The 20,869-nt window shown below is 50.7% G+C and overlaps 8 protein-coding genes across 8 annotated transcripts, besides 1 other annotated feature; 3 read left to right on the forward strand and 5 right to left on the reverse strand.

The window, feature by feature from the left end:
- Nucleotides 1-20,869: part of a sequence feature (contig 1.6 484..266891(-1)) that runs on past both edges of the window.
- velB lies at nucleotides 1,657-3,620 on the forward strand (the record flags this gene model as incomplete). Its single annotated transcript, XM_652875.2, has 5 exons — nucleotides 1,657-1,920; nucleotides 1,979-2,584; nucleotides 2,637-2,716; nucleotides 2,770-3,276; nucleotides 3,332-3,620. The coding sequence occupies exons 2-5, from the start codon at nucleotides 2,351-2,353 to the stop codon at nucleotides 3,618-3,620; spliced, it is 1,110 nt and encodes a 369-aa protein (XP_657967.2). The 5' UTR covers nucleotides 1,657-1,920; nucleotides 1,979-2,350.
- On the forward strand, nucleotides 4,606-5,536 carry ANIA_00362 (putative IgE binding protein). The gene is made up of 2 exons (XM_652874.2): nucleotides 4,606-4,951; nucleotides 5,015-5,536. Exons 1-2 carry the CDS (start codon nucleotides 4,697-4,699, stop codon nucleotides 5,345-5,347), a joined length of 588 nt encoding a protein of 195 aa, XP_657966.1. The 5' UTR covers nucleotides 4,606-4,696; the 3' UTR covers nucleotides 5,348-5,536.
- Nucleotides 5,753-7,430, reverse strand: ANIA_10058 (WD40 repeat domain-containing protein; the record flags this gene model as incomplete). Its single annotated transcript, XM_050610964.1, has 3 exons — nucleotides 5,753-5,996; nucleotides 6,056-7,143; nucleotides 7,206-7,430. 3 exons carry the CDS (start codon nucleotides 7,428-7,430, stop codon nucleotides 5,753-5,755), a joined length of 1,557 nt encoding a protein of 518 aa, XP_050469242.1.
- On the reverse strand, nucleotides 8,123-10,528 carry ANIA_10068 (E3 ubiquitin-protein ligase HEL2; the record flags this gene model as incomplete). The annotated part of the gene is made up of 3 exons (XM_050610965.1): nucleotides 8,123-9,734; nucleotides 9,795-10,033; nucleotides 10,076-10,528. 3 exons carry the CDS (start codon nucleotides 10,526-10,528, stop codon nucleotides 8,123-8,125), a joined length of 2,304 nt encoding a protein of 767 aa, XP_050469243.1.
- ANIA_00360 (SWIB/MDM2 domain protein) lies at nucleotides 10,964-12,465 on the reverse strand (the record flags this gene model as incomplete). Its single annotated transcript, XM_652872.2, has 5 exons — nucleotides 10,964-11,542; nucleotides 11,603-11,656; nucleotides 11,708-12,163; nucleotides 12,239-12,375; nucleotides 12,459-12,465. The coding sequence occupies 5 exons, from the start codon at nucleotides 12,463-12,465 to the stop codon at nucleotides 11,357-11,359; spliced, it is 840 nt and encodes a 279-aa protein (XP_657964.1). The 3' UTR covers nucleotides 10,964-11,356.
- Nucleotides 13,318-16,077, forward strand: EifCb (translation initiation factor eIF3 core subunit b). The gene is made up of 4 exons (XM_652871.2): nucleotides 13,318-13,435; nucleotides 13,508-13,700; nucleotides 13,772-15,293; nucleotides 15,350-16,077. The coding sequence occupies exons 1-4, from the start codon at nucleotides 13,363-13,365 to the stop codon at nucleotides 15,776-15,778; spliced, it is 2,217 nt and encodes a 738-aa protein (XP_657963.1). The 5' UTR covers nucleotides 13,318-13,362; the 3' UTR covers nucleotides 15,779-16,077.
- ANIA_10057 (putative extracellular SCP domain protein Pry1) lies at nucleotides 15,943-17,107 on the reverse strand (the record flags this gene model as incomplete). The annotated part of the gene is made up of 3 exons (XM_050610966.1): nucleotides 15,943-15,967; nucleotides 16,135-16,586; nucleotides 16,673-17,107. 3 exons carry the CDS (start codon nucleotides 17,105-17,107, stop codon nucleotides 15,943-15,945), a joined length of 912 nt encoding a protein of 303 aa, XP_050469244.1.
- Nucleotides 17,668-20,409, reverse strand: ANIA_10061 (exocyst complex component Sec10 family protein; the record flags this gene model as incomplete). Its single annotated transcript, XM_652870.2, has 3 exons — nucleotides 17,668-17,938; nucleotides 17,986-20,245; nucleotides 20,298-20,409. 3 exons carry the CDS (start codon nucleotides 20,407-20,409, stop codon nucleotides 17,668-17,670), a joined length of 2,643 nt encoding a protein of 880 aa, XP_657962.2.

A 20,869-nucleotide genomic window follows, 5' to 3' on the forward strand; every position in this document is an offset into this window, starting at 1 on the left:
TCCGAGTGGGCTTCGAAGTTTTTATTGAAGGTTGAACCATCTGACGAACTGTGGTTCGTCAGCGTGTGATTGCTGATCAGCGCTTACTGCATTCGCTTCATACTCTGTACGCGCAATTAACGCGGTTCCTGCTGAGGATGGAGATAAGTTGCGGCATACAACATTGAGCTAGCCATACTACTCCAGTGACTGGAAGCAATAGCCAGTATCCGTGGTACACCTGGAGTCTGGACCCTTGCCCTTTGTTGCCGATCATCCTCATATCCGAGAATGTCCGCCTGACCCGTGCCTGATTCCCCAATTGGGCGTGCAGTCAGTCTACCTACTGTAGCTACCTAGTGCACTATATCAGGTAGGACTTCAGACGTTCTGTTCCCCAAACTCACGAATCTCACGGGATACATGTTCATCGACATTTATCTTATGTCGTTGAAGCTTTATTGGTTTTCTTCTCAGGACGAAAATTGCAAACACATTCAACTACTTGTGGTCAGGACGGTCATCGGTTCATCACGCCAAGTGCATTCGTTCCACTTCCTGAGACCTGCTTGCAGATGTTCCAACGAGGAAATAAGTCTCTATTGGTATCAATCTTTCTCTTTTTTAAGGCGCATAGTTTAGTACCCTAGAATAAAAAGTTCAACTTTTACAGCTGAAGTAATCCGACGCTAGATGTCATCGCACTTCCCATTGCACTTCCCAATGCACTCCCGACAACAGCTTGACAAATTGCGATGCAAGCGTCTGTGATTCAGAGTACATGATTCAAAATAATGGATGCTACAGACGACCGACAACCGACGAGCCAAATGAAAGCCTTCTTTTCCTCTTCTCCTATTCTCCAGCTGTAGGTGGTGTACGCGATTGACGGTTCGAACTACTCGGGTTACATTGGGCTAGGGCTTAACCCGCAGATGACGTCACCAAACAATTGCTGGGTTTATTTCGAACAAGATTCCTAAAGAGCAACTCACGGGCATTCTACTGCTGCTACTGCTCCTGCTCTTAGATCTTGGAGCAACCGTTTTCGGTAGAAAGGTGGTATTACCCTAAAACGATTAGGAGAAGTCCACTTTATTGATGCGATCTGTTGCGGCCGGAGACTTCTTCGCCGGGAGCTCCAGCTCCATTCCGCACGGTCATTCCGTTCTCGGCGAGGCCGGTCCCGACAGTCTGGTTCCGGTTCCTGCGCCGGAATGCTGTGAGATGGAAAAGGGGCGGAGGTGGTTGGAGTTCGAGAGAATACAAACTTTTTCACAAAGATTGAAGGTCGATGATGGTGTGATGATAGTAATATAGGGTCATGAGTGCAGGAGGGGATATTTGGGACGTGAGTTGTGGTCGGAAGCCGAGTGAGCCGCGAACCTTGGGTTCCCTTGGAGCGAGCAGCTCTGATGGCTGAATGAAGCACAGAACAAATAGACAAGGATGACAATGGGTACGTGTGGAGAATGGACAAAAGCAGAGGCTCGTATGTCAGAAGAAAAAAGAGTAAACTAGATCGATGTCGAAAAAGTGAGGGTCAAAAGTAGATGGGCTTATCCAGATAGCCCGCCCGTGACTTGGTCGTCTACGTCTGCTCCAGTCCCGCCTGCAACCTTGAACTCTGAACTCGCCATCTCCATCCACCTCCCTCGCCTTTTCACCCCGCCTACTTTGGCACTTCCCAGCTCTCTCGGTTTGTCCTAGTCATCGCCGACCGTGTCGCCGACGCGCAGCTTCCTCTGCCTTGACGCTGCATGTGGCATCCTCGTGTCAACCCGATTCTCACTTAGCCCGGACGTTGTGAACCTTTGGGCTGGATCCGTGGATTCAGCAAATCTCCCGCACTTGACAGCTCCCGCGGCTCACCTTGGAGACGATCCCCGGTTGCTATCTAAGAGCTTGTGTTTGCTTGACTAGGACACTCGAAGCTGTTGAGTGCGTCAAATACATATTTCTCCAGCGCGTTTCAAGTCTAACTTAGGTGGATTGTTAGCCTCCTCGCCGCCTCTAGTACCGTCGCCTCGGGTCGACACCCCTCCTTCGCCACTTTGTCACCTCAAAGATTTTCGCTTCCGAGTCGCATTATTGCAGGACACACCGCCGAGCACTGGAGCGGACCGTCTAATTCAACTCACAGTCTAGATTTCATTCACTCGGCTCAAATTCGACTCTCGCTCCGGAATCTTGGCTCCGAGGATCTGCGAAATAAGCGGTTCGGACGTCGCGAGATTTCAGCTTGACGACCGAGCTCTGACCTCTGCCGCATCTTCCACTCGTCCCTTCCGTGCCGCGCTTCTAGCGAAGCTAATTCCAAACTCCAGCATCTTTACATTTGTCTAAAGACTGGCCGCGAACGATCGCGGTTATGTACGCTGTTGAGGATAGGGCGCATTCCGGGCATCACCCACCGCCGCTTTCGATGGACCGTATCCCACCCCCGTCTACTATGTATCCGAGCTCTGCAGGCCCCAGTGCTATGGTTTCGCCAGCTGGTCAGCCGGAACCAGAGTCGCTTTCGACAGTGCATGACGGTCGTATCTGGTCCTTGCAAGTCGTGCAACAGCCGATTCGCGCGCGGATGTGCGGCTTTGGCGATAAGGTTGGCTATTTGTATCAGATGCATGGTATTTGTCCGTGCTGACTCTCTCTAGGACCGAAGGCCAATCACACCCCCTCCGTGTATCCGTCTAATCGTAAAAGATGCGCAGACGCAGAAAGAAGTAGATATCAAGTAGGTGGCGCGATTGCTCGCTAAGACTGATTATAAAGCTGACTCGCATACAGTTCGCTAGACAGCTCATTCTACGTCGTCATGGCCGATTTATGGAACGCGGACGGTACACATGAAGTAAATCTTGTGAAGCACTCGGCTACATCCCCTTCGATATCCACGGCCATGTCTTCATCGTATCCACCACCGCCGCATCCCACATCCTCGGATTACCCGGCATCCTATCAGACAAATCCATACGGCCAGCCTGTTGGGCAGCCTGTTGGGCAGCCTGTTGGATACGCGGGAGTAGGCAACTACTATGGCGGCAGCACCCAACTTCAATACCAGAACGCTTATCCTAATCCCCAAGCCCAGTACTACCAACCGATGTATGGAGGCATGGCGCAACCCCAGATGCCTGCTGCTCAGCCAGTTACTCCAGGGCCTGGAGGCATGTTCACGCGCAATCTTATCGGTTGCTTGAGTGCCAGTGCATACCGGCTGTATGATACAGAGGACAAGATTGGTGTATGGTTCGTCTTGCAAGATCTTAGTGTGCGAACAGAAGGAATCTTCCGGTAAGTTTGACTTGTCAGTTCATGCCACTGCGCCCACATGCTTACCCTTAAATAGTCTGAAATTCAGTTTTGTCAACGTCGGCAAATCCGTTAGCGACCTCCCACAATCGGATATTGCGGAGGTGATCAACAAAGGCACTGCGCCGATCCTTGCCAGCACTTTTTCGGAGCCCTTCCAAGTCTTTTCAGCGAAGAAGTTCCCTGGTGTGATTGAAAGCACGCCCCTCAGCAAAGTCTTTGCGAACCAAGGAATCAAGATCCCCATCCGTAAGGATGGTGTCAAAGGTCAAGGCTCCCGTGGGCGCCACAGCGACGAGGACGATGGTCTGGATAACGAATACTAAAGACCGTATATTGTTTCATAAATCCTTTGAGCAACCAAAAGCGGGGTCTACTTATCTGGGTCCCTCCATTTTTACGTCTCACTTTATACGGATTATATACGTTTGGTTGCGGTGTTCCGGTTACGGTGTTTGGGGATTGGCGGGCTGTATTGCTTAAGGGTTGGTTCACCGGTTTCTTTGTCTGCGCTTGTTATAGCCTGGAACACTACTGCAGTTTCTGATTCAGATGGTTTTCACGTTACCTGCCTCTGCTAGCTGCTAGCTGAGGAGCCAAAATAGTTCATTATAGGGCCTGATGGAAAATATATCCCATGGCTTTGATTAGTGATTGTTTCTAATGCAGCAGTAGTTCTGTTGCTGTCAAAAAAAATTACCTCGGCGATGTCCGTGGCCGGGGGAAGACCTCTCGGTCCCCGGACGCTGAGATTATGAAGATTGTGATCTGCAGAATTGCCTTGACTTTAGGCCCAAAGCCATGCTTGAGGTTTGTAGTTGGTGTGGACTGTTGACCCTGTGGCGGATGTTGACGGGGTCGATCTGATGGAGAATCCTCGGTTAGAAAGGACTAACAATTCGGCTGACCAACAGCGTGCCTTGTGTATTCTTATCCTCCCCGGCTAGTTTCTGAAGAAAATCCACTGAGCAACAAGTGTAAAGAGCGCTGTCTCAGATAAATCCCCGCAACTGAGACATTTGCTTTATTCGTCTCCAAGCGACGTCATATCCACCTATCCAAGACATCAAAGCCCCTATCATGAGATCCGTAAGGCTTCATAGTGGATAGCGACGTTGCATTGTTGATGGATATTCACTGTCCAGTATCCGCAACACGAGATACGCGCTGGCCTGACTGTGGTCTGCATGGATATATCGGCTTCGGCTACATGAACTATGCTGTCATCGACGTATACGGAGCTGATCGTCTTGATCGTCAGGTTCGACTATAAATCTTCCGGTGATTCCTCCGGGCATGGCTATCGTCGTAAAGCAACAAACCTTTTTATCTCTAGCTCTCTACCTTGATCTCTACCTTGATCTTTACCTCTAGAAAGTCAACTAAGAAACTGTCAACCACAATGAAGCTCGCTCTCGCCTCCTCTCTGCTCCCCCTGCTGGCAGCCGCCGTGCCCACCTCCCTGCCCAACGGCGCAGAGCAACCAGCAGCCTTCACCGTCATGGCTGCCCGCTCTGCATCGCCCATCCACTTCCTTCCTCTAACAGCTTCCGGCCAATCTTTCTGGCTGGGCGGAAACACAACAACATACTGCCCTCTCCCCTCGAACTGTCCCCCGGGCAACACGACAGTCCTCGCCGGTAACGGCGGGTCTCTTGTACGTCTTCCACTCTCCCCAAAGTGAAGTCGACTAGACCGGCCTACTAACGTGTATGTTTAGAGCGTCGTCGTTCCCGGTGGTCAGCAAATTTACGTCGACCCAACTGGCGCGCTTAGATTTACGCAAGCCCACTCGGCCTACATCCCGCCGGGCTCCTCCTTAGGGCCCTTCGAGTACATCCCTGGCCCTGAGGGCTCAGTATTCGGACATTACATGTACAGCGGATGGGGCGCGAGCGGTTTTATGGCCTGCCCAACGGAGGATAACCGCTGGAAGGTGTTTGGGGCGCTGGGGAATGCGACTGTTCCCAGTGGTGATGTGGAAGACTGTCTTGGGTTCTCGGCAATTGCGGTGCCCAGTGAGCTTGTCGGGCAGACTTGGCAGTATGTCTAGGTTTATTTTGAGGGATGGAGTGGTGGAGCCCTAGGGGGGAAACGTGATATGATGGATCTACAGTAATGGATGGCTCCGGATAAGAAGGGGTATGGATATACTTTTGGATGACTGGGTGTTAACTGCAAAGTATATAGCATTGTATTTTAGCTTAGCATAGCGAGGTGATTAATATATAATTTACTTGAGCTTCTGCTTCTATCACTGCGGCATGTTGCCTGGTCGATCTTGTACGATATTTTGACCCGGCCATGTCCTATTTGCTCACGCGGTCATATTTACTACATTGTTTTACCTCCTCTAGGTATCACCAGAGGTATAATACACATCCTTGACCCTATTGGACGCTCATCTAAGAGCACATAATGCGCAGCATGATTTCATGATTTTATACTCGTGCCTAACCTAGTTCCTCCATATCCGAATAGCCTTATCTTTACCTCCACTACCAACCTTCTGCCCATCCGGGCTCCAATCCACCGCAAACACCTCATCCTTGTGACCCGGCAGATCCTCGCTAAGTTTTCCTGTGCGCACATTCCACACCTTCAATGTTGTGTCCTTGGAGGAGGAAACAAGAAGGCGCGAATCAGCCGAAAAGCAGCATTGGTAGACGGCGCCGACGTGCCCACGGAGGGTTGTGATGAACCTGCGATGGTAGGTTAGCCAAATTGCTCTAATTGAGGGTTAGGTTAGTTTGTGACGCACTTTCCGTCTCGCCCATTCCAGAGCTTGACATGGTTGTCGAATCCGGCGGAGGCGATATAGGCCATATCCGGGGAAAATGTGACGTGGTTGACTTCCTTCTGGTGGCCGAGGAGGCGTGCAACGGGTTTGCTGGAGCTCTCCGGGTCCCAAAGGTACATGGTAAAATCATCCGAGGCGGAGACGAGTTTCTCAACGATCTTGTTGTTGATTGTGGCTGCTTTCTCGAAGCGCTTCTTTGCCATGGCGACCTTGTCTGCGTCAGACTCGGGGACTTTGCCTGTGTGGTCGTGGTAGGCTGTGCGGAGGATGAAGTCTGTGGACAGGGCGAGGTGGTTTACGCGGTGGGCGTGGGCGGACAATGTCTGGATCAGGGTACCAGTCTGCGAGTTCCATACCTTGATTGTCCGGTCGTGGGAGGAGGTGTAGATTTTACCTGTTCCACCCCATCGTACGCAGGTTACTGAGCCTTTGTGCCCGGAAAGGACGATGTCTGCGCGCTTCGAGATGACGTCCCAGATCCTGACGGTGGAGTCTTTCGATGCAGAGGCGAGACGAGGGTGGCCGGACTGTTGCAGATGGTAGGGTTCCCAGGCTAGACTGGTGATCCACTTTACGTGCCCTTTCAATGGTGCCCCCAGCGCTTGACCCTTCTTTGCATCCCATATCCGTACTGTGTTGTCCATGCTTCCTGTTGCGATCATTGCTCCGTTCGGCGAGTAGCTGACGGCTAGCACCCAGCTCGTGTGTCCCTTAAGAGTGTGCAATGGTGTTCCTGTGTCGCAGTCCCATATGCGCGCCGTCGAGTCTCCGCTGCCGGAAACCATTGTAGAAGAAGAAACGGGTGAGAACGATGTAGCGAGGATAGCCTCCCCGTGTCCGGCGATGGAGGCGGAGCACCGTGAAACGGCCTTTACCCGGAAAATAGCTTGTGGAGTAAAGTAAAGTTGAATGGTATCTTCGGTTGTTTTCACCCCAGGTTTCAAAAGGGAGTGGTATATGTCTGCTAGGATATCAATTGTCTGGCTGTCCTTGCTGTCCTTGTCATCGGACTGGAAAGTAAATCGGTATGGTACTCGTTCATCCTCTTCCTAAGGCGTCGGCGAGATTAGCGCTGGCCTTCAGTGCGAATAAATTCAGCGCGCATACCTACATTTCCTTGTAATGTGTTCAAAAGAGTCTCAAGATTTTTTACTGTCGCATCGGCCACTGGGACAGACACCGCCGGGCCTGTAGCTGAACCGGTCGCTTGGTCAAAGAACTGCACTCGCACGCTTCCCAAGTCGTCAGGTATGCCCTGAATCTCCTGCTGCAGACGCGCCTTCTCGGCAGTCTCCGTCTTCTGACGTTTACTTGGGGGAGGGAGAAGTGTAGCCATCTTTCGCTTGTTTGAAGAAAAGATGAAATCTCCACCATAAAAAAGTGCTCCGCCGATGGCTTATCGAAGTGGCGCTAAACCCGTTTCGGAACTATGTATAGATGTCGAGGGTTTCCCAACGTCTCTCCTGCATTACTCTCAATGGCTTCGCTCCTCATGGATATCAGTCAATACGGTCTCCAACGCTTCCAAATGTCTATTATATTCTCTAGCTTTTTTCTTTTCCTTTTGCTCACCAACTTTGGTCCTCGGCCGAAACGAAGGAAACTGGTAGATCGATTACTACCACCACCGCGACTATCGTATCGCAGGGCAATGCCTGCGCAATCAGTGAGTCGGGAATTACATCTCCAGTCAATTGGAATTAGCTATCTGGCACATTCTGAAGCCGTTATCTAGATTAGCGTGTGAGATCAACGAGACCCTGTTCATGATATGGATGCCGAGTAAATGACCTCGCGTCCTGAACCTGCACCAAGCCCGCTGTCTCCTGACACGCACGACACGTCGCGTATGTACTCAAAACTTTTCCTTTGCTATTTGCCTATCACAAACACTCTTGCTCTACACATAACACCTCGCTTATAATAGACAGAGACATAGAAAACTCTATGAGATTTTATCGACACAACAACGGGGGAAAAGTATGTTACTTGCACTTTTGACCTCAGTACTATCCGGGAAGCCAATCGTCAACCAAAATGGAAAAGCGTCTGTTTGCCTTTCTTCCCCTTCCCTTTCTTACCTTCTGCAGCAGAAAGATCTGGGAAGTCCTCTGTAGAGGAACCAGGTCTTGAGTCAGCAGACGAAGTCCAAGCATTTACCGGTGGCGGACGGCGATCATCCCAGCGAACAGTGCCTCGGGTTAGGCCCGCCATGAGGACGTTGGGCTTGGGTGCAGCGGGAAGGGAAGGGAAGGCCTCTGTGTCGCGAGTGTTGACGCGGCCTGAGGATGTGGAGGGGGCGTTATTTGTGCGGGATGAGGGATTTGCGTAGGTTCGAGATATGGGAGGGGGTGGTGGCGCAGCGATTGCGGAGCCTCCCCATGCGGCAGATGTTGCAACGGCACGGGGAGTTGGACGTGATGAAGAGAGGGGAGGGAAGGGGTTGCTTAACGACGAGGAGCCAGCGGCAGCCCGGGAGGACTGAGCTGTTGAGGATTTCAGACGCAGGACTCGTCTGCCGCCGGTGGCGCCGGTGCCGCTGGCGGTACCAGGGGACATGCCTGGGATGTTACCGCCTGGCCCTGGAAGTGCAGGGTAATCCTCATTGATGGCACGCCAATCATTCCAGGCCTTGAGCAGGGCATTCTTTTTACCGGCGTCCTCGTAGATTTCGGCAAGCTCTTTTATGAGCTTACCGAGTTCGGAACTTGATGTGTCAAAAAGGGAGAAAAAGGCATCGATGAGCTCGGTGGCAGACATGCCGCCGGTACGATAGTTGGAGACTCGGGTGCGGAATTCACTAAGCTTAGTTTGATCATTCCCAAGGAGATTTGAAGCTCTCTCAATAACTGCTGCGTGCCGAAGCCGACGCGCCTGATCCTCTGGTGTGGCTGATGTGATGTTAAGGTTCTCAAACTCGTTGACAGGTGACGTCGGCGCGGGTGGTGTTCGAGTGGGAGCAGGTGCTGTGGAACGCGCTGGGGCACGCACAGTCTGTGTTTCGTCACGAGATAGTTGTCCACCGAAGCTCCGTGTCGAAACGGATTGTGCGCTCTGGATAGCCATCTGGCGTTGGTAGGCGATCTCGTCCCTCCGTAGTGGTTGCACGGTTGATAAAGGAGCGGTTTCTGCGTTGGGATCTCGCCCACGACCAGCACCCCGACGTTGTCGCTGCTGAGGCTGGTACGGCGTTCTGAAATCAAAAGCGGTCATGTCTACGCGGGCGTCTCGCCCTGAAAGCCCGTTTGGATGACACTCTAGTTGATGAGCTTTGAGGTCCATTTGAGACTCAAAGACCACGAACTTCTTTTCAAGGCATTCTTTGTCCAGGCAAAGAAAGTGGTCTGTCTGGAAATGGCTTTCAAGGGCATTGTAGTCGATATAATACTGGTGTTGGCGGGTTGTAGAGCGTCGATCGCAAATGTGGCATCGTTCGTGGCGGTCACGGCAGTGAGCGTATAGCTCATCATCCCCATAGAATCTCTGACGACAAAATCCGCACTCAGGGTGGCCCTTAAAACCGCTCTGCTCAAGCGCTCCAGGGACATGGTCGCCATGTCTTTCGTGCTTGCGCAGCTCGGCATGTGTAAAGAGCGCATGCTCATGTGTGAAAACCTTTTTGTTTCTAGTACAGAGATCGCTATGAGACGGTTACAGTAAGCCTTTGAACTGTCGACTGATTGAGAGGACTGTTACATACCACATCACTTTACCATGCTTACTCTTAACATGACGGTGCAGGTCCGGCCACCCCAGGCAAGCCACATCACAGTTCCGGTCTGGACAGTTGTAGCGGAGTAACAGAACTGTGTCTTCGAAGATCTCATCCTTTTCGTATTTAATACCAAGGTTATCATCTTTTTGAGAATAGTCGCTGTCCTGGAACTCTTCGTAGCGCTTCGTGGGGTCGTCTGTGAAAATGACATAACTAGCTTCAGTCTAGAAAACGAGTGGATTAGCAGTGCATTCAGACAGAGCAACTATTACAGAGCATACCCGACAATGAGCACAAGCCTTGTTCTTGTACAAAGCGCGCAATCTCAACGCGCATATATGGCATGTGCGGTGATTACACGGAGACACTGAGTTATGCTCGACCTTCGAGGCACAGATAAAGCAGATCTCTCCATCATCAGCGTCATCCGCCGTCTCCTGACGCGCCTTTCCCTTATCTGCGGTTGTGGTGGTTTCCACCGAAGACGAGCCATCGACGTCACCCTCAGTCTCCGGCTTGCTGATGTCGCGATTTTGTCCGCCACGCCCCCCTCGACCTCCGCCGCGGCGTGGTCCGTTGCCTCTTGACCTCGGTCCTCTGGAAACGCCATCTGGAGCGTCCGAGTGCTCGCCCTGACGAGCTCCTCCGCGCCCGCGCCGACGGCCACCACGGGTCTGGCTCTGTGGGGCGGGGGCCTGGGGAGGCTGAGACTCGGTCATCGGGCGAGTGCGATTGCGCGAGCGTTATGAACGGCTGGACTAGGCGACCGGATGCAAAAAAAGTCTGGAAAACGTGAACTGTAACGCTCCTTGCGATGTTGGCGGCCAGGAGGCGGAACGAGGAGAGCGTCTTGGAGCAGTGGGGGGATTGGAGGGTGGGCGGGCAGAAAAAAAGTTGGCCTGTCCGAGATAAAACGCATCGCAGCGTGCTTAGTGAGCACCCTACTAATGTGCCAACTGCCAACTCTGTAGCTTTGACGAAGAACTACTCTATGTGGGACTCCCTTCGAACATTATTCGTTCTTAAATAATCTTCCCCTTTCTGGTTACCTGGTCGATGGCTCATAATTACTCACTGCTAAGACAAGTCTCAGCGTTGACTTTTTATTGAGGCGGTGACCATGACTCAGTGCGCCATGGTAGCATTGCAGGCTGAAAAGTTTAGAAACTCGCTTTGGGGATTGTAGTAACCAAGCCCAATGGTAGAAGTGTCTAGTGGTAAATCAATCACGCCTGTCTGCAAGCCAACACCAACTCCCGCTGGAGAGGATTTAGGGTAATAAACATAGGGAAGATCAGAAAACAAGTATAAGAGATTGTCCGCCCATCAACGAGCAGAAAGGCACAATGCATTGGACTGGACGAATGCTTTGAAACGAAACAATAAGAAGATTAAACAAAGAAAAAAGCAGACCGAGAAATTGACGCCTGATCGCCAAATGCGTGCACAAAAAGGTTCGTATATGACTGCAGCAAATATGCAGTGTCACAAGCTGATTTGCTATCAAGAACGTGTCATTGCAAGTAGTCTCTTCCGGGACGGAAAAGCTATTCGTCAGGGCTGTACAGATTTTGACTGAGAATTTTAGTCATGGTGAACATGTGTATGCGGTCCTGTTTGAACACAGCGCGCATAGGATCATCACAGCGGATTTGACGTCTATCGCTTGGGTCCTGAAGATCATGCTCGTGAATGTACTCCCAGAGCTTTTTGACTGTTTGTGGCCGTGAAAGCTTCCAACGAGATTAGCTTTAAGCATGAAATTTGCAGGGCAGAATAAGTTGGTCACGTACCGTCGCCGCGCCCCCCAGCAATGCTGAGAGCGCCGGTGAGAGGTTAAGCGGTTTCTAGATTATTTTAGCATCAGCCAGCTACCGCCATCAGCTAATTCCGCTTACGTGGAATCCTCCAGAACGGTTCACTTTCTTCCCTGACTCTGAGCCCGACCCGATATCTGAATCGTCCTCTGCCTTTACTTTCTTCGCCGTTTTCGCTGTAGACTTCTTCTTCTTGACCGGCGCCGCTTTTCGCGTGCTTGCGCCTCGTGTAGGACGAGCTCGCATATTCTCCTCGGCCTGTAGCTTTGCAGCATAGAGTGCATCCGCATCTATATCATGGTTCGCCTTCTGTTTCTTGGGCGGGGGCGTCTTGCTTGAGCGATCATCCGAGTCAGCACTATCTGCCTGACGTTTCTGCGCTGTCGAGGACTGGGAGGGTGAGGAAGGTTCCACAGGCGTTGCCGTATTATGCTGTTGTTCGTGGCCGTTTTGGCCGTTTGGTGTAGGCGGAGCACCTATGCCTTTTTTCTCAGCAAAGATGTCGAACCTCTCCATAATGAGCTGCTTCACCGCAGCCTACAGAGGAACCCCGTCAGCATGTTGACTTGACATAGAGAAAGTATAGGAACAATATGCAGCAAGAGCGCATACCTTTTGCGGGGTAAGATCATAGCCAATTTCATCTTGGAGACCTTTGCGAATGCGCTTCTCTGAGATCGTATTTAGGTCGCTCGCAGATAAAATTGAATCGATGATTGGGATATATTGATCGCGGGCGCCTGGGGAAACTATGCAAAGGAAAGGAGAAAATGATGTCAGTTGTCAGGCACCTCGGCGCGGTTAGTCCGAGATCTGGAGAGGCTGAACGTACGCGACATTCTGTCCAAAGCGTGGCTACACCCTAATTTCAAGGGATTAAATAAGCGTATAGCCGCAATTGTGACCAGTGATGGTGTAGAAATTTGATGCGATGCTGCAGCACTGCTGTTGGTCACACGGTCAACACTCAGAGATGAAGAGGTTACAAAGGTGCTGGGAGAGGATTGGCGCTTGGGACCGGCGGGGCTTGAGATGACGATAGATGTTCAGATGCGGCTTTAGTAAGATGTTCGGCGGAAGAAGAACGAGAGTAGAGAGTGGAAAGATAGTTCGCAGAGCAACCAGGAGCCCCAAAGTAAAGACAGAATGACGGTGTGGAGTTGTTGTTGACTTCCCCAGGCGGATGCAGGCAAGATCGCAAGTCCAGCGTAGTATGAGCGGAGGAAACTTGGAGATCGATGCCTTACGGCTCAGGCTTAAAGATGTGCTGAAATCGGACTTTCATTCCCATTAACTATATACTCTATGCTACGGCTTCTGATGGCGCATATTGCTTTCTAAATCCTTCTATCTTGATACACTTGCTAGACTAAACTAAAATCTCTGCCTAGGCTCAGTTGTCCATGGATATAAACTTTGATTGTTTCAGCTACATTATACTCAGCATGAACGAGTACTGGAGCAAATTACTACTTGCACGGCGAGTATTCTCATAATAAAACAGTAGTAATTGTATTCATGTACCCTTATCCCAGGTATGAACTATAAATGTATGTATGAATTAATATATCACAAGATGCTGTATAAGAGGTAGTCTGAAAGTTGGTTCTGTACTGTGATCACGTGACTAGCCGTTGCGATATGTCGGCACAGAGGTCGGGCCGCACACACAAAGATTTCGATCCCTCCACCAAGAACCGGCTGCCCCCTTCACATCGCCATCAGCGCTAACAACCATGGCACCTAGCTTCGAGAACCTGTCGGAGCAAGATCTCCACGAAGAAGAGGAGGAGGAGATTGACTTCTCCGGTATGTTACCGACCGATATGAACTTAGCGAGCTCTACGAAAATGTCGCTAATCCATCCTATTTTCCTTCTAGACCTCAAGGCGCAGTACGAAGTGAAACTTGAGGAGGGCTTGGACACATTCGTCGTCATCGATGGACTCCCAGTCGTACCAGAAGAGAACAGACAGAAACTCATCAAATTCTTGCTGAGGAAACTCAACACAGTCGGCCACACCTCCGAAGATGCCGTCTTCATGCCCCTCAACGAGAAGAATATGTCCGAAGGGTATGTACCTGGAAGCCGAGCGCTCGATTATGTTGGTAGGATGAGAAATGGAGGTTAACATGCGGTCGCAGATTTGCCTTTGTCGAGTACGAAACCGCAGAGCAAGCCGTTGCCGCCGTAAAGCAGCTGCACGGAACGCCCCTTGATAAGAAGCATACTCTCCTCGTTAACAAATTGATGGATATCGAACGTTATGGCCGGGAAGGACGTATCGACGAGGAATATAAGCCTCCGAATATCGAACCATTCACAGAGAAGGAGCACCTGCGCTCGTGGCTCGGGGACCCCAATGCCCGTGACCAGTTCGCCCTTTACCGCGGCGACAAGGTTGGGGTTTTCTGGAACAACAAGAGCAACCCGCCGGAGAATGTTGTCGACCGTGCCCATTGGACACAGCTTTTCGTCCAGTGGTCCCCCAAGGGTACATATCTCGCCTCTGTTCACCCACAGGGGGTGCAACTGTGGGGTGGTCCGACTTTCTCCAAGCAAAAGCAATTCCCTCATCCCTTTGTTTCTCTCATCGAGTTCTCGCCTGGCGAGAGCTACTTGACTACCTGGTCTGCCCGGCCTATCCAGGTGGAGGAGGGCCACCCCGTACTGACATACGAAGAGGATGGAAAGAATATCATTGTCTGGGACATCGTAACAGGCAAGCCTCTCCGATCATTTGTTTCCCACGATCTCGCCGGTCCCGAAAGCGAAGCGCAGCCCAAGAAGAAAGTTCAGTGGCCGGCTTTTAAGTGGTCCGCTGATGAAAAGTACGTGGCGAGAATGCTTCAGGGCCAGTCGATCTCCATCTACGAACTTCCCCGGATGAACTTGCTCGGTAAGACGTCGGTTAAGATTGACGGAGTGATGGACTTCGAATGGTCGCCGGCTACAGTCAACCGTGACGGTGTCAAGCAGTACGAGCAGCTCCTATGCTTCTGGACTCCCGAAATCGGCAGCAACCCTGCCCGAGTCGCCCTTATGAGCGTGCCTTCCAAGGAGATTGTTCGAACTCGTAACCTTTTCAACGTTTCCGATGTGAAACTGCACTGGCAATCCCAGGGTAACTTCGTTTGCGTTAAGGTGGATCGTCACTCAAAGTCTAAGAAGTCTATGGCCACCAACCTCGAAATTTTCCGCGTACGGGAGAAGGGTGTCCCGGTTGAAGTGGTAGACAGTCTCAAGGACACCGTGATCAACTTCTCGTGGGAACCCAACGGTGCTCGCTTCGTTCTCATCACGACTGGTGACGCATCTGGGGCTGGTGCGCCTCCCAAGACGGCCGTCTCGTTCTTCGCTCCGGAAAAGAAAGGTGTACAAGCCGGCAACTTTAAACTTGTTCGCACTATTGAGAAGAAGACCAGCAATGCTATTTACTGGTCTCCTAAGGGCCGTTTCGTCGTGGTGGCGACTGTTCACTCGCAATCAAACTTTGACCTTGATTTCTGGGATATGGATTTCGAGGGTGAGAAGAACGATAACGAGAAGGATCTAGCGGCCAACCTGCAGCTGATGAAGACCGTCGACCACTATGGTGTCACAGATATTGAATGGGATCCCACAGGTCGTTACGTTGTCAGTGGTGCTAGCGCGTGGACGCACCAGGTATGTCTCGCAAAATGGGTTCCTCATCCAGCTAGGTTACTAACACTAATCTTTAGATGGAAAACGGATTCAACCTTCACACCTTCTCCGGAGAGACTCTTGCGGAGAACCCTACGGACAAGTTCAAGCAGTTCCTCTGGCGTCCTCGCCCTCCTACTCTTCTCAGCAAAGAAGAGCAAAAGCAAGTACGGAAGAACCTCCGCGAGTACTCGAAGGAATTCGAGGAGGAAGACAAGTATGCTGTCGACATTGCCAACACCGCCGTTGTCGAGAAGCGCAAGCGTGTCCTCAACGAGTGGGTTGCTTGGCTCAAGCGCGAGAAGGAGCTACTCACCGAGGAGAAGGAAGCCTACGGCCTACCCGAAGAAGCCGACCAACCCAAGGCTGCCAAGGATGCGCCCACCAACACAGAGGACAAGGGCGAGACGGTGGTCGAAGAGATTGTGGAAGAGATTGTGGAGGAAAGCGAGGAGATTATTGGTTGAATTACCCTTTTCTCTTCTTTTCGTATCTAATTTCATTCCAACTTCCTTTTTTTCTCTATATTGTCCGCCGTCTCGATATCCAGGCCCTCCCACCATTTCCCTCTGCTGCCGCCCACTTTTCCTCCCTCCTTGTGTGCCGTTTGTGCTGTTCCATTGGCGTGGTTCTAGTTTGGGGGTGGTCGTCTGGGACTGTTCAAAAGTGAATAGATATTTTGCATCTCTCCCGCTGCGGGAAATCTATATGCATGATGTTGGTAGTATGAGTAATGACAGCAATGACGAGCCACCAAGTACTTCACTACAGCGCCCCCTTTTTTTATGAAGAGCTCAGTATATATAGAACTATCCCAACCCACCATGCAACACGCTCTTTACTCCACTCCACCAACCCACGACTAGCTCTATTCCCAAAATCGGAAACATCGCTTCCCTCACCCCCGTCTCCGTGCTCAGAATCATCCTCGGAACTTGAATCAGAATCCTCGCTTCCCTCCTGCACATTTACTCGGAAATACTCCAGCCCGTCATCTGCTCCAACCACATTCCCTGCAGGCATATACTCGCAAACAACATACCACCCCTGCGCTCTTTCTTTCTCGTCATCGTCCAGATCCGTCAATCCACAATCAACAGCAGCGCACCCGACCTCTCTCGTACTCTTCCAAACAAGCTGTGTAAAATGTCCCGTCTCCTCGGTGAATCCCGTTGGCTTGGAAAAATCATAAAGTGCTGCTTCGTCACCCCATGCCGTCACTGCGGAGGAGGCCTTTTTGTAACCGTATGCAAGGTTTTCGCCATACGGGCCGGACTATCTTGCAAGAACCAGTTGGGACTCTAATCAGCAAAATCTATTCTACGTATTCTATATATCAAGAAAAAAAATAAGGTACGTACAGAGTGCTTCCACTTACACCCCTTCGCCCAGTCTTTGGCATAGTCCGCAAGCGTCTCATTCCAGCTGAGATTTGAGGCGTTATGCGCAGCGCGGTAGGCGTTTGTGGTTCTGAGGATAGAGGATCTGAACTGTCTTGGGGATGTGTAAGAAGGGTCTTGGGGGACTTTGGGGGTCGTCGTTGTGGTTGCTGTTGTTGTGGCCGTGGCCGATTCCGTAACGGTGACGATGACAGTCGTTTCGGTGGCAGATATTGCATTGGGGAGAAGTAGAAGTAGGAAATATATTATTATTTTTAGGACCCGGGAGAAGAGTATTGTTTGTAGATGGGTTGGCTGGCGGTGTTGATGTCGGTTTATTGATGTATGCATTCCTCCAGGGAGTAGACGAGGGTCAATCAGGTGTATTTTTCGTTGCCCAAAGCTAATTTCTCTCATCTCAGCTTTGAGTGGGTACGACTCTTGCTCCTCTGTCTATAAAGTTTGTATAGGGCTCTGACTTACTATGTTTGTTCGTTTCGGGAGAGGCGCGTCCAGGTATTTCTATTCAGACGCATGGTTCACAGAAATCGGTATACGCCATAGAATCTTAGTTCGTGTCCAGGTTGATTTTAGGATCTGATCCGGGTTATAGATATATCAGCTAGGCAACTGTGGTGATGCCTCTTTGATTAGATCAATGCCCGCTAAAAATAGCCCATGCAGAGTCAGAAGGATGTCAGTTAATGCTTCAGTGGACCGCAGAACTTCTCAGCCTGAATGCCAATTTTAGCGCCCGGCTGTCGAAGGCATGCCTTCTTTGAAGACTTGCAGCCAGTAAAGGCACTACCCATCCCGCCTAGATGGATGGAAGAGAGCTACTATCGATTGTCGCGGTAGGCGCCCACTGACGTCAGGGTGAATTCACCCAAACCACAAAAGCAAGCAGATATCTCGTGAAGTGCTATGATCTTTCACTTGTGGGTATAATTTTAATATATACATTAGCGGTTGCTGCATCACATAACATTGCACCCAATTCCATACATGGCTCGTTCAACATCTCGCTTGATTTGGTACCAATCTGCTCGCCTCTCCGCGAACTCGTACACTTCTTCCACTCGCCAAATACCAGAGAACCGGCCTGCATCAGCAATGAAGTTGGCTAGTTCCTTTGCATCGGACGAATCGATGAGGTAAATCTGTGATAGCTCTCGGAAGGCCTTAAAGTAGATGAGCAGCTCGTTGTTTTTGAGTCTCTGGATGAACTTGAAGTAGTGGTTCATGTCACTTGTTATCGTTAGCAATAGCCGAAATAAATACAACTGAGAGCGTACCTGATCAGCTTCAAGGATCCTTCGATACTGATTCTCTGGCGCTTCAGATGCTTACAAAGAGCAGTAAAGAGACGCAATCCAACCTCCTGGTTGAACACATCAAGAGTACTCTTGTCTGTGCTCCCGACGAGCATCTGCGTATGCGATGAAACGACATCCACCACTGCGGCTGCGGCTTCGGTAACGCTTACATCCATGGTTTTTCGGTGCGGGTCAGTAGAGACATCCGGGTTGAAGTCGGTTGCGAGCTGTCTTGTGGCAAGGATATAATCCACCTCCTCCATCAAGACATCGATTCCCTTGTTCAACCCAGCCGCAACACGTTCGTCAAGATTCTGCTCAAACTTCTTCTTCTCTTTCACCGCTGGATCCAAAAAGTCATTTCGATCAGTGATATTCGATCCAATCATCTCCTGCTCGTAGAAGACATCAATCATCTGAAGAATGAGGTCACCGACATTCACGAGCTCGAGAAATGTTACTAACGGCTCGACGCCGGATTGATCACGATCGCCTTGCTCGCGAGGCCGGTAGTCTGAAAGATGGTCGACCGCCTTGTCAAAACCTTTAATTAGGTGACCGTGGCCTAGGATGCGCAGGAGAGCGACAAATATAGCCTCGCACTGCTGTTTGACCGCTGCGCCCGTCTCCCCCCCGATTGCCATAAACCGTGCCGCACGCTCCAGGCTCGATTTAGCTGCATGAACCAGCCCTAAAGCGACTTCGATGCTGAACAAAGACCGAATGCCCTCCAATTTGGACTTCATAATGGCCGCCTTCGCTGCAAGTTCTGTAGTAGGAGCCTCTTGAATTGGGGGGGTCCCAGGCGAAGAAATCGTGGAAAATCGGTTTGCCCTCGGCGTGGAACCAGAGTCGCCGGCCAGGGAATCACGGTCAGGCTTTTGTTGTTCGCTGGACTTGTTTGAGAAGCTCGGAAGGATGTTTACCGGTGCCATGATCACCTTCTTAAAAGAAGTCAAAAAGTCTCGTTTATCAGCTTGCCTATTCACATTGGACAGGAGAAATGACTCAGTCGAGGCAGCTTGCTCAGAGAGTTGTCTATCCCACTCTGCGACAGAGGCTTCTGAGCCTTTTCGGAAGAAGTCTAACTCTTCAGCCAGATAGAGATCCATATGTGGCTCATATACCTGGGCAATGGTCTGATGTAGGAGATCTTCAAAGGTATCAAGAGAATTCTGAATGGGTAGCAGATTGTCACATAGATTCATGCACTGGGCAAAGGTACTTGAAACAGAGACAAGGTACTCCTCCTTGTTCGAACGATGCAATTCATCAAATATCGCGGTCAGGAAAGGATAAAGCACATCACGGCCTACCTTCTCGACGAATGGTTGGGCTAATTGGAGGGCTGGGGGAAAGGCACGGTTGATAATTGAGACCTCTTCATTGAAAGCCACACTTAACCGGGTAAAGAATGCCTGCGTCTGATGGAGCTTCACCTTCTGAGTCAATGTATCGATACAGTCGTTAGTTTGACCAAGTTCGGCTTTTCTCGTGATTATATGATTGTGATGGGTGAATAGCTCAGAAGCCGAGCCCCCGCCATTTAGCGTGTAAAGAACATGGGCGTAGTTCTTCATTCGACCATCAATATCATCAGTTTCGTAGCCGTGTCTAAACTCCTTCAACGCAGCTGTCTCGAACATGGAGACGGCGGCTCGTAAGTTCTCATGCCGGTTTTCGCATCCTGTTGTGGTGTCGCATCTAGCGAAGGCCTGCAATTGTGAGAGGATCTGCGCCTGTTGCTGCGGCTCCGTATATCTTTGAAACAGAAGATTTTCTGGAGAAGGTCCAAGAGTAGCGATGTCATCGTAGAATGGCGCCAGTGCCGCATGTATTTTCCCGTATTCCTGCCGAGCTTCTCCTCTGATGGATCTAGCTAGTTTCAGTGCTCCCAAGACGGGGTCGGTATCCAAGTCCACGACATCGTTCGCTGCAGACGCGGAGAGGTTGATCTGATCAAAGCCATCTGATATTGGGGTCACATCGATCTTTGGCTGGCTAGGCACTTGCTGGGCGACAGTTGAATCTTGAAGCTCAACACTTGCTCTGTTCGCAATTGTCCCAAATTTCTCCTCCGCATTCTTGCGAGCCTCCGCTTCATCCCAGCAACCTATCCTTTTGAGCCTTTGAACCCATCGCGAATCATCGTACGCCATTTCGCGCAGGAGCTTCGACGCCCGGGCCGCTCGAATAAGGTCGATGGGGGAGAGATGATCGAGGATCGAAGCCATTATCTCTATTTCAATGTCAGTCACTCCACATGTTCTGTTGGCTCTTGCTTTACCTACCTGCAGGAAGGGAGGCTCTGGAGATCTCCTCCATAGAGGCCATTTTGAGCGATGCCAGCACATCGCGCCGAGGCTTCGTGCCTGTGCGTGGGCCATTCCTCGCTTTTGACATAATGTCTTTTCAAGGATTGCATTGGGAGGAAGGCAGCCGATATTGTTTGTTTGGGGATGTTGGAGCTCTTCAGGGACCCGACAACTTCTCCAAATAATCTGCGAATTGCGGTAAGGAATGACTTGCGAGGAAGGCGAGTATTAAGCTGTAGGATAGAAATTCATTGCATTATCCATGAAGGGGACATCGACATCGTACGCCATGCATCAAATGGAAGCTCAGGCTTGAGACCCAGATAATGGCGTATGTAGGCTGAGTGCACCTAAAACTACGGCTGGATCGGCGGGGCACTTTCCCCTTCCGACCCATATTATCTACATCAACATAATATCCTTACAGTGCTTAATTTACGTAGCTAGGAGTAATTTATCTATCCAGGTCAATAGGTATATCATTACGAAAAGATCTGGAAGCCGAAGGACCGCTAGGTTGGTGTATCCAGCTACAATCTATGTCCGTG

This window comes from Aspergillus nidulans, chromosome VIII, assembly GCF_000011425.1.
Source record: "Aspergillus nidulans FGSC A4 chromosome VIII".
Classification (NCBI taxonomy): domain Eukaryota; kingdom Fungi; phylum Ascomycota; class Eurotiomycetes; order Eurotiales; family Aspergillaceae; genus Aspergillus; species Aspergillus nidulans.

Coding starts and splice junctions, on each gene's coding strand:
- EifCb (XM_652871.2), top strand. CDS start 13,363: ATGGCACCTAGCTTCGAGAACCTGTCGGAGCAAGATCTCCACGAAGAA. Junction 13,701..13,771: donor GAGAAGAATATGTCCGAAGG/GTATGTACCTGG, acceptor ATGCGGTCGCAG/ATTTGCCTTTGTCGAGTACG. Junction 15,294..15,349: donor CTAGCGCGTGGACGCACCAG/GTATGTCTCGCA, acceptor ACTAATCTTTAG/ATGGAAAACGGATTCAACCT.
- ANIA_00362 (XM_652874.2), top strand. CDS start 4,697: ATGAAGCTCGCTCTCGCCTCCTCTCTGCTCCCCCTGCTGGCAGCCGCC. Junction 4,952..5,014: donor CCGGTAACGGCGGGTCTCTT/GTACGTCTTCCA, acceptor GTGTATGTTTAG/AGCGTCGTCGTTCCCGGTGG.